The sequence below is a fragment of the Carassius auratus genome, chromosome 20 (genome assembly GCF_003368295.1).
Source record: "Carassius auratus strain Wakin chromosome 20, ASM336829v1, whole genome shotgun sequence".
Classification (NCBI taxonomy): Eukaryota; Metazoa; Chordata; class Actinopteri; order Cypriniformes; family Cyprinidae; genus Carassius; species Carassius auratus.
This window is the reverse complement of record NC_039262.1, coordinates 13583885-13601377: the sequence shown is the minus strand read 5'-3', so window position 1 is coordinate 13601377 and position 17493 is coordinate 13583885. Positions and strand designations below refer to the sequence as shown.

The 17493-nt window shown below is 36.3% G+C and overlaps 1 protein-coding gene across 1 annotated transcript; it reads right to left on the bottom strand.

Moving 5' to 3' along the window:
* Positions 1 to 1233: 1233 nt before the first annotated feature.
* rasl11b (RAS-like, family 11, member B) lies at positions 1234 to 4327 on the bottom strand. Its single transcript, XM_026291197.1, has 4 exons — positions 3995 to 4327; positions 3787 to 3843; positions 3610 to 3686; positions 1234 to 2479 (listed from the first exon to the last, which is right to left on the bottom strand). Exons 1-4 carry the CDS (start codon positions 4104 to 4106, stop codon positions 1991 to 1993), a joined length of 735 nt encoding a protein of 244 aa, XP_026146982.1. The 5' UTR covers positions 4107 to 4327; the 3' UTR covers positions 1234 to 1990.
* Positions 4328 to 17493: the final 13166 nt, after the last annotated feature.

Genomic DNA, 17493 nt, shown 5'->3' with positions numbered 1-17493 from the left:
CCCCTTTAAATAAAATCTTTATGGTTGGCCTTTTGCTTGTGTTTAAAAAATGATGTTTGTTAATGCAGTGTGTAAATTTCTACAGCCACATTTCACTGCTTTTTTCATGCCATTGGCAAATACAGCACATTCTGCAGTTCAGATCTTACAATCAGCCAAGTGTTTATTCTCACAGGAGTTTCCCTCTTCATCCTTCACTCACTTCAGTGTTGCTGGAGAAGTGACAGATGGGAAGAGGGCAGAGGTCAAAAAGGTTGGTGACATCCTTTCTGTTCTGCCTTCACTTTCTCTCACACACACATTTACTTAGCCATCTATAAAGAGACATACTATAGACCGCTAATGTTTTTTATTAAACAAATCTAAGTAAAAATCTATTTGCCATAGATAAATCTAACCTTAACTTTTTGAAAGATTAGCATGATGTGTACCAAACTTGACATTTTGTCAATTAAAACATCCCTATTCCTTAAAGTTTAGCAAAGTAAACATGCTGTAAGCTCAATGCTTTTATATGTGTATCTCTTACTCATATGAGATTTTAGGTTGTGTTTCGCATTTGCCTCAAACTATTACCCAGCAGGTGTCTGACAAAGGTGCTAAAACACCTGAATTCAGTTATGTTCCTCTAAATTCAGGGGTTTTTACACCTTAATCCTTACATAAGTGTATTTGTCTTGTAAAATGTTTATTTCGGGTGTTGGTAGTTTTAACAACTGTTTACCATGTGGGGAAAAAATCTGCATTAAAAATATATTAAATCATAAACTAAGAATGCTTGTTTTATATACACTACTAAGATGCATTTCTATGTTTTTAGTCTCTTATGCTCAAGTATGGATTTATTTGATCCAAAAATGTCACACAATCCTTTTAATTGTATATGCTAATTTGCTGCTTAGCAAACATTCTTATCGATGTTGAAAACTATAGTGTTGCTTAATATTTTTAAGAAGAGCGTTTTAAAAATAGAAATCTGTTTAGACATTATAGATTTATTTACTGTAACTTTTGATCATTTTAATGTATTTTGCTGAGAAAATAATTGGTTTATTTTTAATAAGGTAATGTATATACTGTAAAAATGGTGGTTACATTTTAAACAATATTATACATCTCATCTCTCAAGGCTTCATTAAACCAAATTCAACTAAATTAACCTTTACATATACAGGTTGGTTTAAACAGAATGAATGAGTGTGCTTATACATTCAGACACAACGTTTTTTTTTGTAAAAACAACTTTATTTCCAATCACAATCAAATACCATAAATAAATAACTCTGAGCTTCAGCCCTTTGGCTTTTTTAAAGTGCATTTACACAAGAAAAATCTCTTCTACTCCACTATAGAAAAGTGGCACAAAGCACAGTTACACAAAACCAGGAGAAACATTCTGGCCTTGTACACAAGAGTAGGACTGTAAAAGAGACACACACTCTCTCTCTCTCTTTATACGCTTAGCTTGAGTGCCTTGTCCTTTAACAATGCCTGCTTTCAGACCATACAAGCCTTGACCACAAGAAGGAACAAAAAACGCACTCTTCCCATGCTTTTCAGAAAAGCAATTCTTAAAATAGTCTGTTTTGCACCCTCTGTTGCCAGGAGAATGTGTCTTACAATTTCACAGGTAAGGCAGTGCTAATAATATTGTGTGTTTCATTCAGTCTTTCTTTTTGCACTGTCCCTCTGTAAGGAACTAGGACCACATCTCCCAGAATGCTGCTGTGTGCAAGTGACAGCAACACACGTCCACCAGCTCTGGTGAAAATGTAAGACTTCGCCGGACTCTGCTTGTTTGTCTGTTTTTCAGCGACCATGACACAATCAGAGGTCTAGTTTCAGGGGCCTCTGTTTGGAACCGGTCTGCTGATCATCAACAGATCTCAGGAACTTCCAAGGAGCGAGACCTATACACTCAGAGAGATCTTCTCCTCTCTCTTAATCCTGCACTTTTGTTCTGCTTCTCCTGCTGGTATTCGAACCCTCTTCACACTGAAGTGACAGTCCGGACCTTGGCGGACAGCACCTGCTTGAAGCGCCTCTTCAGATCCTGCATGTTGGGGGATTTGGGCCGGGGGATGAGGGGAGATCTTTTCTTCTCTGTTCCAGCTGAAGCTGCATTGACGGGGGTCTGAGGCTGCTGCTTGGCCAGATCTACACACAGTCTGTGGAAGGCACCGTGGACCTGGCTGTAGTCCTCGCTGGCGGACACCTCGTAGAAGGAGCAGCCCAGCGATGAAGCCAACAGGGGACCTTCTTGAGCATCGACATGCCTTACGTGAAGGAGATCGGCTTTATTGGCCACCAGGATGATTGGCAAGGACCTATCCGTAAGGGTGCGGGTAACAAGTTGGTGTAGCTGGCCAATGAGATCAAAGCTTCGACAGTCGGTAACAGAAAAGACCATAACTACGGCGTCTGCCCACTGAATGGAGCGAGATACTTGGTCAGTGCAGCTCAATCCATTAGCATTCATCTGAAGAAAAAAAATACAGACATTTATCAGTTATGCAACACGTTTGGTTACTCTAGCACATTTTCTTATATTATTGAATAGTGTGAGCTTTGTGGGTAATAAAGCATACAGCAAAGCTGACTAAGAAGCTGGAAAAGTATAATTTGCTATTGGCTGCGATTGTTGTTTCACAAAAACGGGAGATTTAGCCGGCTAGCCGGCTAGAGTCTTTCACCCTAGTCCGAAAAGAAAAAAAGGTATTCTGTGGTTTTGGACGACCGCCAGCTTTGAGAAATGAGCCTTGAATGCCAAACTTGGCACTAAAATATCTGACTAAAGACATCTTGAAAGAAGTGGCCTGTAATTGAATTAAAACCCATTCTCTAATTTTAAAAGCAGGGGGATAATTTAGATGGGCTGGTCTACTGTAACTGTTCCGAACTGCTTATTCATATCCCTAAACCATCTGAGCACTGCTGAAGCAGCAAAACCTCCCAACCGCTGCTACAAATATCCCACAGCGCTGAAGTGAATCATTCTTTGGAGTCGGATCTTTTTCACAAAACCGACCTTCAAGATTCGTTCGAAATTGAATCATACCATACGAACCAGTTGATTTTGTATATTAACATTTTTTATGAAAAATAAAAAAAAAATCGAATTTTAACTTTGTTGATTTAGCTTTTAAATGATTTGTTTTTATGAGCTGAATCAAATTGGGACCTTTACGACTTTAGGGGGAATATAACACTGAATGGTAACTTTTTGTAAACGCCTTGGAGTTTGAAAGCCGCGAAGCCGTAACCGTTGAATAATTGTAACCTGTTCTATGAACCGAACTGTTCGAAAGAACCGATACGCTTAAATACTTCGGTCTTTCCTCAAGCTGCAATATATGAACGCGCTGCCCCCATATATGAGTGCAACAGCAGGCTTCCCGCTGGCCAATTAACCCCAAGTGTTAAACACAAACCCGGAGAAACACAAAAGAAGATCTAAAAGACAAAGGCGAAGGTATGTGCTCTTTCTACACTTCTCACCCGTGAAGAAGCAGCGTGGGAAAGATGCTCTGTATGTAACGGTAACAAATGTGACGGGCTACAATCGCATAAAGAACAACTGTGTTTCTGTGTCGCGCATAAGTTACTTACTTCAACTCCTGGTGTGTCTTGAACTTGAATGGCCACTTGTTCTCCGTCTATCTGCACTTCTCTGTTGTACAGGTTGCCTGTAATGCAACAATGCAGACTTTAAAAAAACTGACAACATCACTAATGAGTTTAAACGAAAATCAGTCGTCTTGGAAAGATTGGGGGGGGGGGTCTTACCGACGTTTCTCTCGTAGTCACCAATAAACCGCTTAGTGAGGAAACGAACCACCAACGCTGTACAGGAATAAACAAGAAATGGGCATGAATATATAAATATAATTGTATCACAACACTCATATCTACAAGAAATTGGTTTCTGTGATATTATATTATTAGGTGTAATATGATAAGCTTTAAAACGAAATAAACTTATCCACAAACGTACCGGTTTTGCCCACTCCACTGCCGCCGATGACTGCGATCTTAATGACCCGCTTGGACGGGCATTCGGCGCTGGGGTACTCCGCAATGGTAGACATGTTCTGGATCAGACGCATTTTGGCTAAATAAAGATAGGCTACTATCCAAAGCCTACAACGGAAAATTAGGACAAAATATCCACAGACGCCGTAAAAGTAAGTGAAAGACAGAAGTCAGCCAACGACATAAACGCAGATGTTGTCTTTCAATGATAAGGTCGGATATTATCCTAACTCCTTCTCCTAGTTATAAACACCAAGGATGTACTTGGTTTACTGAGCAGCACAGACGGGAGCTCGGGTTTATTTATATAGCCACAGAAGCGCTCGGCTCTGATTGGCTCCTGCAGACAACGGTCTCATTCCCTCGCCCCGCCCACCGGTTCACGTGTACGCGCGAGCTGTTTATAACCGAATAAAAGGAAGCGAAAGACAGCTAGGTTCACCCGAGTAAAATGACTGTGGCTTCGGGAAAACCTTCCCTTGCAGTCGCTGAGAAGGAAAATAAGACCCTGTTTTAGTCGATTATGCTGTAGAAATTATTTAAAGTGGAGGAGCCCCACAGAAGTGGAGCGGGGTTTAGTGCTGTGATTGCTGATCTATCGGTCAGTTGTAAATGAGTGACTTCAAACGCGCGTGATGAGAATGTTATCTATTCTAAATGATCTCTAAGCGCTTAATGTGTCACTTTTTTTAGCCTGGGCAATGAGAAAAAGGCATTGATCAGAATCCCCACAGAGTCGCCTCAGGACCTGTAAATAAATAAATAAATTACTCTCTCTCTCTCTCTCTCTCTCTCTCTGATTCAGTTTTTTTTTCCAGGATGAAGTATATTTGGTAAATGCATATATGTTATATTAAATGCACACAAAAAAGAAATTAAAATTTCAAGTGGTTTATTGCAGTGATAAGGTTTATATACAATATTGTCAAAACACAGTAAGCAGTGACAGGAAAACATTAATAAAATAAATACAAAATAAATAAGAAGTTTCTGCAAAGGTAATAAAATATATATTACTATAAAATTAAACATTCATCAGGACATTAGTCAGCATTGAATATGCAGTCGCTGGTTTCAGTATACAACTCGGATATGATTAATGCATAATGTATAAATGTTTTTCTACAGACAGTGAGTTTGTAATATTGTGTGAACATTTTTCTATCTGCATTCACTCATGCAATTATCCAGTTGTCATTTGCATATTTTATTTCTCATATCGCATAAGAATTGACATGCATAGTAATGTAATATTTAATGTATTTTGCATGTTCTGTTATGCTTTCAGTCTTATTTTATCTTTTGTATTTTCCTAAATCTGCAAAACAGCATATTTCTATGATGAATCAGAGCTTATTGTGCTTGCTTGCTGTATGTAGGCCAGTATGTAAGCAGTACAATTCAAAATGTTTGACATATTCAACCAGTGTTTATACGGTTGTGAGACTCCGTGTACCGCCAATGGATCTGTGATTGCTTAGTCAAGGGAGTGTTTTCTGTCCTCACCCAGTACCTCAGCCAGAGAACAGACATCTACCTCTCACACTTGTTTAATGGTCCTGTAAGAGAATAAGCACTTCTGAGCCTGGGGTTCCCTCGGGAATCTCAAACTGATTTTTGGAGTAGTGTTTTTTTTTTTTATGAGTACAGTATGGTCTGTAGTTAACACTACTTTAAGAGACTTTCACGTTTTGTTCTAGAAAATAAATCACACACAGTCATTCCTCAAATGTCACTTTAGTAACATAAGGACTACAAATACCACGAAACGGTATCTTAAATCCACATTCGAAATTCCTGAAGGAACCTAGGTAGAGTTTTCCCTTCCAGATTTGCCTACGATTGACGTCAGGTCTGAACAGCTCTTTAGTGTTCAGCTGATGGCAAACATTGAAGGAATACTTCACATTAAAAAGCCATAGACTTGCTTGAACAGATATTTTAAAGGATGTTTCAACTATTTTTATAGACACAATACAAGTCAAAACAGCCCTGGACTGACTTTCTTTGCATGGACAAAAAGCACCAATAAATTTTTTGAAATACAGAAAAAAAAAAAAAAATTCTCCCCTGTCTGTGTGTTCCTTTAGTTTAGACGTGGACACTTTATACATTGCTTGTCATATAGCATGTTTTAAAGTGATTAAGCATCACAGTAAGATGTTAAGCTTTGGTGTCTTCAGCATGTTCTGACTTGTAGTCCCTCAATAGTAGTCGGGGGGTAGGGGCGGATGCTTACTGACATCTCAGAGATCCCACTGACTCTGCCCCCTACACCTTACAGAATGCTGAAACCAATCTAAGTATACTGTACTCAGAGCATGTGTTTGTGTGTATTTAATGTGTGCTGTGCATATTAAAGGTTCATATCAGATTGTAATTAACTCATTGCATAAGTGTTTTTCTCTCTGAAGTCTTCTTCATGTTTGATCTTACAGTGTTCATGTTTAGTGTCATTGTGCTGTAGTGTTTGGAGGGTTTCATCTAATCAGGTTTAGAAGATCAAAGTCTAACCTTGTTTCTGAACATGCATTCATCTGCGTCCTATAATGAATATTTTCATCTCTCACCTACTAAAGCTCCTTGACTGTTTTTTGTGTGTAAATTGTTAAAAGAGAAAGGCTAATTTAAAGGAACAGTTTGTCTAAAAAAAAAAAAAAGAAAATTCTGTAATTTACTCAACCCTCATTTGTTTCCTGTGTTGTTACTGTTTTCAGTAAAACTCATTTCCAGTAAATTGAAATAAACCTGAAATAGATTTAACAAAACACTAACTTTTGAGTTGATAAAATTACTAAAACTTTTACTAAGAACTGAAAATATTAAAAAAGCAACTTCAATATAACACTAATAGTATAAACATAATGCTAAAATAGCACTGTCTCAAGTCACTTTCTTCTGAAGAATGTATGAGGAAACTCTTTGAAGAATGCTAATGCTGCTCCTGCCCGCTTATAATGAAAATTAGATTGTATCAAGCTCCAAAAATAGGGTAAAACCGTCGTAAAATTTCAATTAAAATTAAATGTATGCATTTAGCAGACGCTTTTATCCAAAGCGACTTACAGTGCATTCAGGCTATCAAATCATGTGTTCCCGGGGAATCGAACCTCCAACCTTGCCATTGACAACGCAATGTTCTACCATTTGAATTACAGGAACACAAAACATCATAAAAGTATTACTAATCATTTACTTTTTTCACAAGTCATATAAAGCCATACAAGAGCTTAGAGTGAGGAATTCTAGTTGTTTTTCACCAAGCTTATTTTGAAAATAATGCTTGACAGTTGTGGTCTCCATTCACTTTCACTGTGTGAAAAGAACAACATGAACATCCACTATAAATAACTCAATATGTGTTGCGCGAAAGAAAGTCATATGGGTTCTGAAGGACATGAGGGCAAGGAAATGAAGACAGAATTAACATCTTCTAAGGCTTGTTTTGTTTCTGATAACGTACTCGAAACCCTCCATCAGTCTTTTGTCCACGCTCATGCGTTAGTCTCTGCAGGTATGCTGGCGGTGGGCCCTGCGTGATTATGAGCTGGTATGAATATATGATAAGAGGAATGATGACAGGAGGCCTTTGCTGAAATATGAAACTGATGGTGCTGATTTGTCTACGTTTGACAGGTCCTTACAAGCTATGGGCCGTTAACACTCACATGCACAAAAACCTTTCACAGCTCTCTTCACCACATCAGAGCCCCCAAATGAGTCTAAGCTGTCTGGGGTCTGTTTAATGGACATGAAAGGAAACTATTACAATCTTGTAAATGTATTCATTTTGGTCATATAATGACTAAATTAGTATTGTTCTTTGCCAAAAATGAATTGAACATTTCTGTCATAATTTGATATAATTACATTTTGGCCTATAGGTGTCAGCATAATAGCCAGGTACTGAGATAAAAAGAAGAAAGAAGATGACGGATGGTATTTGAAGCTGGATCAATATGAGCAAATGGTTTTATTGAAGGTATGCATGAGAACTATATTGTATAGTATATTGAGGAAACTGTTTTTTTTTTTTTTTTTTTTTTTTAAGAAATATCTTATGCTCACCATGATTACTTATTTGATCAAAAAAACACAATATTTCACAAACTGTTTTACTATTAATTTTTTTTTTAATTATCTTTGAAAATATTTCACAATGTAACTTATTCCAAATTACACATTGACTGTAAAAACTTAATTTTCAGCATCATTACTCCAGTCTTCTTCAGAGTCACATGATCCTTCAGAAATCATTCTAATAGGCTGATTTGCTGCACAATAAACATTTATTATTATCAATGCTGAAACAGTTGTGCTGCTTAATATTTTTGTGGAAACCATTACATATTTATTTAGGTTCCTTTGACGAATAGAAAGTTTAAAACAGCATTTATTCGAAATAGAGATCTTAAAGTGTCTTTTGTGTCTCTTTTGTAAGTTTTATGCTTAAAACAAGACAATTTGCTGATGGTCTGTGACATCATATGATACACTTTTCCTTATCACTGAATTGAATCAATTTGACCACTTTTAGATCATGTTTAAAAAAAAAACTGTATTTAGTGTTTAAATGTTCATGTTTTTATTTTTCTCCCAGACATGTTAATTTTAACAGATTTACAGTAGCTTCTTCTCACGTCTGTGGAAAAGTTCCCACTCTCGTAGTACTGTGTACTTGTAGTGTCTTGCCTATAATGCTAATGCTAGCACCAGTTCTCCACTTACTGTAAATGCTAATAAGTCTGTGTTAACTGTTAGTATGTTGTCTGATAACAAAAGACCCAGGTGCTGCACAACAGGAAGCGTCAATACACTCATCAGAGGTGAGGAGAGAGTGTGATGTTAAGTTATTTAACATGTTGTTGAAGACACGTCCAATCTAACTGTCACCTAGTTAGTGTAGTGTGAGGTGGGCATGAACGTGTGTGGCCATGTGTATTTTCTCTGAGGGATTATGATCTTTAATATGCATTTTTCAGTATCTGTGCGTATTTGTAAGACAAATTATTACAATTTAAAATAGCTGTTTTCAGTTTGGATGTTTTTTGAATGCATTATAATTTAAAAAGATCAAAAGAACAGCCTTTATTTGACAATTAAATCTTTTATAACATTATAAATGGGTTTACTGTCAGTTTTGATCAATTTAATGTGTCATTGATGAATAAAAATATTACTTCTAATAAATATTAATTATTAAAAATGTCTTGCTGATCCAAAACATTGGAATACTAGTGTATGTAATCAAGAAATTTCTACCACTGAATGTTATGTAAACAGACTATGGTTTCTAGAACTATCTTTTTAAATATATTGATAGGAATTATTTAATCTTAAAAATGCAGCTGTGTTGCTGGTTATTTAATACCAGATGTCTTCTTTGTGTGTGCTGCTGAAGTCAGACATAAAACTGTCAAGGCTGATTCACTGTTTTGTACTTTTATTCTCTTCCTGGAAGAACTCTGCAGACTTTATCTCTCTTGTCATTCTGATGGAACAGATGGATATAGAAAAGGTAGCAGACACTTGACATGAAGAATCCACATCAGAAGAGCCCTGGCTGACAGGAGATGAGCAGGGAGGTGTCACTCACACAGGGGTAACAACAGAGCTGGTAAGAGGCCGGGTCAGTAGTGTGGTAATACAGCCTCCCCATAGGGGGACAATCAGTGAGGCAAGGGAAGGGTTGAAGGGACAGGTATTAGGGCCATTTACACGATAACATTTTCTAGAAACTTTTTATGCGTTTTGCCTGTTTGATTATATGACAATGCCGTTTTGGGGACCGAAAACATATATTTTTAAATGGGTTTTAAAGTGTATGATACAAAGATAGAGAGTTTTATCCGTACTGCTAAATGTAGGTTAAGTGTTTGAAGTGTTGAAAGTATTTGTCGTTCCTCTTCAGAAAGTAAATGGACTGATTTAGGTGGATTATGGTCTAATGCTGGTGATGTGTGCACACTCTCCCTCACATTACCACAATTACCTACACTTCATGTGTGCCTGCTTTTAATAGATAAATCAACATGTATGCCACTGTCTGATTGAAGTGCTAATGCATTAAGCGAAGTAAAGCCATCTCTACTGTAAAAGTGGCGCATGTCTAAAGCGACATACAGTATACCATGAAAACATCTGAAATAATAAAAGATGTAAAAATTTGTTTTTCATAAAGAAACTAATACATGTATTCAACAAGGACAAAATCAATTCATGAAATAGTGGTAGTAAATACATTTATAATGTTTTTTGTTAAATGCAGTTCTTTTGAACTTTCTATTCATCATAGAAGAATGTGATGGTTTCCACAAAAATATTAAGCAGCAAAACTATTTATAATAATAAGAAATGTTTCTTAAACAGCAAATCAGCTGGATTTGGACAATTAAGGATCATGTGACACTGAAGACTGGAGTAATGATGTTGAAAATTAAGCTTTGCATCACAGGAATAATAATACTGTTTTACTGTATTTTTTTATTAAATAAATGCAGCCTTCATTTCTTTCAATAACAAAAAAAAAAAAAAAAAGTTATCAAACCCAAACTTCAGGTAGTACAATATGTATTTATATTAATATAGTTCATGTTAATTTTATATATATATATTTTTTTTAATTATCCCTTAAAATGTATTAATTGAAGTTTCAGTTTCATTTTTATTGGTGTGCTCAAGTCATGTTGGAATGATCATATTGACTGACTGAGTTTGGGGCATGTTAATAAATAAATAAAACTACCTTTTAGCATTTCCCAGAAGCAGCAGGAAAATGATAAAATACACAGACAGACCATCAAATACACACCTAATGAGCTTACTTTGCTCTTCATTATGTTGCATTAGCACTAAAAGTCTGCCGAGAAGTGAAAACGAGAAAGAAAGATATACAAAAATGGTTCAGCGAGTTCATTCATTCAAACCAAATCACTTAAACACATCCAAATTATGATTTCCTGTAAATAAGGTCTTTCTAGGAGGCAGTGAATGCAGCAAATGCTACTATGGCTAACTTCGGTTTCCAGCAGAGGTCTGTCAATAGCACATGCTCACAGGAGCTCCAAACTCTTCATTGTGATCCACAGAGAGGGCTCCTCTCCGTCTGATAGCCTAACCTCTCTGAGGGGGTCCAATCTGTTCACAATAGATACTATCAAGTTTTGAGTAATAGACCATAAGTACATTAGCGACATTGGTTAATTTTAACCTGCTTGTTTAAAGCAAGCTGTCTGAGAGTTGCCACAAACATTTAGCATTTTTTAAAATAATAAATATGTTATTATATTCTAATAGAATTTATACGGTTTATTTCAGCTAACTGTGTTTTAGTCGTTGTTATTTTATCTCAAAACCGCCAAACAGGGTTTTTTTTAATATTATACCAATGGTTTTTCACATGTTAGCATATCAGTACATTCACAATTGGTTTTAAGCAAATCAGAGCTACGCATAGAGCTGCAGGTGCTGTTGTTTTTGTTCTTGATAAGGGATCACTGTCAGAACAAAGATTTTGTCATGCTACTGAGCTACTTTTCCCACAAAACTTCCTATGTGAATGCTAAGATCCATTGATAACTCATTGATATTCTTCAGCGCTGTTTATCTCACTCACAGGACCGTTAGCATCTCAACAGCTATTGGAAATTCTTTCGCCTGCTTCTTTCCCCCCACCTCTGTTCTGACAAAGGATGAGAGATTGTTTTTTCTCATTGAGATGTAAACACTCAAACATGTTCACTCTATTTGCATTTGTCTGCATGTCAGCACACTGCAGCGGGCTGAGGATTTGAGGAGAGTAAATGGGCTGGGTGGGGTGCTCATGTTGGTGGTTGAATCACAATGGGCCACAAAACACACACACACACACACAGAGTGAGGAATGTGCCCCAAGCTTGTACAGTATTGTGTCCTGGGAGCTCAGCGGGGCAGTACTGCACTCACATACCTGAACAGATCTCAAGCGTAAGATGGATTGGGCTAATAGCGCTTACCATCTTATAGCATCTGTCCCACCGTAGCAGAAGGTGTGGCACACTTCATGAGATAGTGTTAAGATGTTTACATATTTGTTTGTACTTCCTTATGTGTTTGCGAGAGGCCATTTAAACAAGTCTCTCATAACTGACTTACTTTTCCTGATGTTGTTTTAAACTTTCTTTCATGAAATGCTATAAGAAATTGTGTTGGTAGTGAATGTGCGGGTTGCTCTTTTTCATGCATTTATAATGAATGGGGACTGGAGTTTTCAAGCTGTGTGTGTGTAAAAAAAGTATTAATAAAGTGTATCTGTTTACATTTACAGAATTTGACGTTTCATTCTGCTTTCTATAAACTGTTCAAAAATCATAACAATAATCAGAATTACTTTATGTATAGTACAATAGTTTCATGTTTCTCCTCAGGTTGCATTTAACATTACTTATTTTACCAATTAAATAATATACAATAGTGTGTCAGAATAATTATTTTTTATATTTTAAATATTTTACTTTTTATTTTCCGTAAAAAAAAAAAAAACCAAGTCAATCAAAATTGGTCTCATTGTTCTGCGTTACATAAATGTCCATATTGATTTTTCACAGGTGTTTTATATGGAATCTTGCATTGCATTATGTTTTGTTTTTTAGGATTAAAAGAACGGTCTGTAAACTGACAGAAAATTATGAGTACATTTTACTCTTTTATTTTTTTCATAGTGTATGGATCTTTTTGTGTATATAGAAAAATGTATAATGCTTAAGTAGGTGGTCCTTAAGTGCATCATAATATTAGAGGTGGTTTTTCTCATTATATAAGGGCAATGAGCACAGTCTTCCAAATATCTTCTTGTATATTACAGAGAAGAAATTAGTCATACACAGGGGCGTCGCTAGGCCCTTTTTAGGGGGGCTTCAGCCCCCCTAAACTTATGCCCAGCCCCCCTAAAAAATTATTTGATTAATTAATTAGTGATCGCTTCAGTCCCCTTTAAAAACTCATTTGAGACGGTGGCAAGCTGCATCAAGTTCCGGCTCCTCCCCTTATCTGAGTCTGCATGGATTCAGCGCGTTTTTCAATCCACAGGGGCGCCGAGCAGAGCGAACATCAGAGAGTACAAGGTGTGTGTGTGCGTGCGTGTGTGTGTGCGTGTGTGTGTGCGTGCGTGTGGTGTGTGTGTTCTCGCATCCAATACCAATACGTCTTCGCTGCGTTCACTTTCAGCCTTTATCACAGTGTGACAGATGTGTTTTCTTCTAACAAAAATGAAGCGATTAACACCCATGAAAACATACTTTAGAAAACGATCATGATTTATTTTAATTTACTTTTTGAAATTGAAAACATATTATTGTGTATTTCGGCATTACATTATGCAGCCATGCAAAATAAATTATTAACGACACACATCATTGTCTGAAAGTACTAAATGGCACAGAGAGAGAAACATCATGTGGAGTTATTTTGTTTTCTATTATTAAACATAATTTTGTATTAAGTAATAATTAATCATTAGTGTATCATGATACATATATTAGAGTAAGAGTAAAGGGATCTGTGATTATTATTTTTTTTTTAAGTAATTGATTTATAGAAGTGGCAAATTGATAATGATGTTATTTTTAATAAATATAAATAAATATAGAACAGATTAAACATATTGCCAATAGACAATTTCATGAATACATGTTTTGTCTATATTCTTAATGAATATTAGCTGGTTAGTTAAATTATTTGAAATGAAATAAATTTTCAGGGACTGACTTGATGTATAACCAACCGTATTGTTGATTATAAAGGCTAAAAAGCTAAAAATTAATAATAATAATAATAATAATAAAATATAATAATTTATATTTCATTGTAGATGGATATACAACATTTTTTTTTGTCGTGCGGGAGTAGGTCTGCAAATGAGCAACAGTCAGGTGAGAATAGAACAGACAGCCTCACACACACACACACACACAATACCACTGTGTTCCCAAGATTCATTGCAGTCATTGAACCCTTATGTTGTTTTAATTTTCTGCCAATTTCCACGTACATTTCATAAGAAAAAGCAGTGGTATCATCAAAGGATAAACATGAATGTCCTAATACTGAATCAGGAAGTCTTTATTGTAAAAAAATAAAAATAAAAAAAAATATCTACATTCCCAATTCAAAATTTTCCAGTGACTGGTCACATCTAAAAAACTGTATTAGTTTTTTTTACAGTGTTATATGTGGCTCAGTCAGTACTCCTACTCCCATATATGAAATACAGGGAATACAATGGAATAGTGGATTGCAATAAGGTTAGTAGTATACAACCCTACCCTAATAGTAAAATAATATTTTTTTAATCATACCCTTATTGGGGGCTGAGCCCCCCTAAAATCAAAATCTTAGAATCGCCCCTGCATTGAACCCTTATGTTGTTTTAATTTTCTGCCAATTTCCACGTACATTTCATAAGAAAAAGCAGTGGTATCATCAAAGGATAAACATGAAGTCTTTATTGTAAAAAAAATAAAAATAAAAAAAAATATCTACATTCCCAATTCAAAATTTTCCAGTGACTGGTCACATCTAAAAAACTGTATTAGTTTTTTTTTTTACAGTGTTATATATGGCTCAGTCAGTACTCCTACTCCCATATATGAAATACAGGGAATACAATGGAGTAGTATACAACCCTACCCTAATAGTAAAATAATATTTTTTAATCATACTCTTATTGGGGGCTGAGCCCCCCTAAAATCAAAATCTTAGAATCGCCCCTGGTCATACAGATTTGTAATGACGTAAGGGTTGAGTAAATTACACCAGAATTGATCCTTTAAAAGTGTGCCTGATTGATATCAACATATTAAAAGGAGCAACATCCTTAATCTGTGGGGCATTTGTCATTTCTTGCATGCATAATTGCATGTATTGTGGGAGGGAAAGACTGACATAAACACTAGGATTATCGTGCTGGCTTCCGCTTCGAGCTTTTGCCCTCACATGGAAAAAAGGCTTGTTGGTTAAAACGGATTTCCCAAGAAAATGATGAAAAAATATGCTTCTAGAGTACATGGGAATTGCACTCATCCCTTCATAAATTCCAGAAAGTGTTGTAATTGCTCAGTGGAAATTCTACATTAAGTCAGAGTAAACAAGCATTAATCAAACACACTTGCACGTAATCTCCACTATTTTTGTTTACAAAGTTGTTTGCTATTTCTTGATTACATCTTGGACAGTATATACATTCAAGCAGGCATTAGCAGGATCTTCATCTTTCTATTATAGTCATGGCGTTCCCTTTATTGGTGTTAAGAAGCTATACAGCCTTTTAAAATGAGTTTACTTAGCCATGGGAGATCAACAGATGGGCTGTTTGATTAGCTCCTCAATCAGACACATTCATCTAGACAAAAGAACAGATGCTGCAGCCGCTTGACTGAGATGCCTGCAAACTATAATATATCAATAATCATCCAATTATAAAGAATGTTCAAAAGTTTGGCTTTGGTATAAGATTTTTAAATGGCAAATGGCAGTTACATTTTTAGCAGCCGGATTTTAGTGTTGCTCAAAAACCGCTATCTTTGTAGATAGACCAATAAATAGAAAATATAATAGAAACCTGTAATGACACAGGGGTTAGTAAATAAATAATTACAGATGTTTCCCTTTAAGGCATTATACATGCTCAAAAATCATGATATGCATCAAGTACTTTCACTCTTAGAGCCCTGTTTTGATAATTCATGATAGTGTTGTAGGGATTGGTCAAAGGTTATCTGTATGAAATACATTAAGATATGATCAGAGACAGCAGGTTGTGCCAATGGGCTTAACATTCACACATGATCTTATGATCACACACTCTTTACACACTTTATGTTTTGATCTTTCTTCGGTTGCTTCTTCCTGTAAATGAAAATAATGGATAATATGCTACACGTTGGATCATAAAACAGCCTGCTCTGTTACTGAGTGGTGGTCTGTGTCAGACTCTCTTGTCATTTGCTTCAGCCCTCAGGAGTTTATCGTCTAGCCAGCTTTTACTGCTCCGGCTGCCGAGAGACAGAGAGAGATGGGACGGAGCAGGAGGCTTTAATTGTGGAGGTTTGTGGGTTACAGATGAGATAGAGCGAGACGGACATTAGGAGAGTCATAAACAAGAGGGAATGAGCGAGATGAGGGACGGATGGAGGGATGCTGAAGGAGGAATAAAACTGAGAGTTCATATTGAGGCAGCATGAAAAACTGCTTTCTGTCAATGCATTTATGTTTGTGGGATATGTGCCTTTGGGTCAGGTAAACAATTAATATGAGCTTCATGTATCAAATGAGAAATATGGTTTTACCAGATTTTAGAATGATTTAGCATAATTTAATCCATACCAAAACCTAAAATGAATTATTATGAATTCACAAATTCACCATCAAAATGGTAAAACATAATATTCTTACAAATATACGAAAGACTTATTACCAACAAATCAACCTGCATCAGAGCTAACAGACTAGGTGTAACTAATCGCATGTTTTTCTTGTGCGTTATGCCTGTGCATTAATTTTTTTTTTTTTTTTTTCATGACTAGCTTTGACTTGTGTGTTTGTGTGGTTGTGTGTTGGTCTACATGAGCATAATACTCATTACTGTCTGCTGCATGCATGAGAGAGTGTCTAGGAAACCCATTTGTCAGAGACATGAAAGACAGCACAGAGACGCCGCAGAGACTCAGGAGTCCTCCTCTCACTGCCAGACACAAATCAACCTCGGCACAGTATGTTAAAACCACACATAAAAGAAATGTTCGCTAAAATGTCTGCCGTGATCATGCATATGTATGAGTCATTTGTCGCAAATGGGCTTTCTGAGGATTGATATCCTTCTGTGTGTCCTTTTTGTTAAACAGATGTGAACGGTCAAAAAGTGCAGTGAACTCGCCTCTGGAACATTGGTTGTTCTCTTGTTTTATTTAGTTTTTCTTGGTGGGAACAAAATGACCTTTCTAGATAAAAGAATACAGGAAGAACTGTATGTATCAAGTGTTTTTATTGTGAAAGAATACTCAAAGTTTCATAGACTGAGATCCAATGAAAAAATAGTGTATATATATATATGGACTCCCTTTTGCACTCAGAACTGCCTTAATTCTTCATGGCAATTACTCAACAAGGTGTTGGAAACATTCCTCAGAGATTTTTTTTTTTCTCCATATTGACATGATAGCATCACGCAGTTGCTGTAGATCTGTCAGCTGCACATCCAAGATGCGAATCTCCCATTCCTCCACATCCTAAAGCTGCTCTACTGGATTGAGATCTGGTGACTGTGGAGGCCATTTGATTAAAGTGAACTCATTGTCATGTTCAAGAAACCAGTCTGAGATGATTTGAGCTTTGTGACATGGTGCATTATCCTGCTGGAAGTAGCCATCAGAAGATGGATACACTGTAGTCATAAAGGAATGCACATGGTCAGCAACAATACTCAGG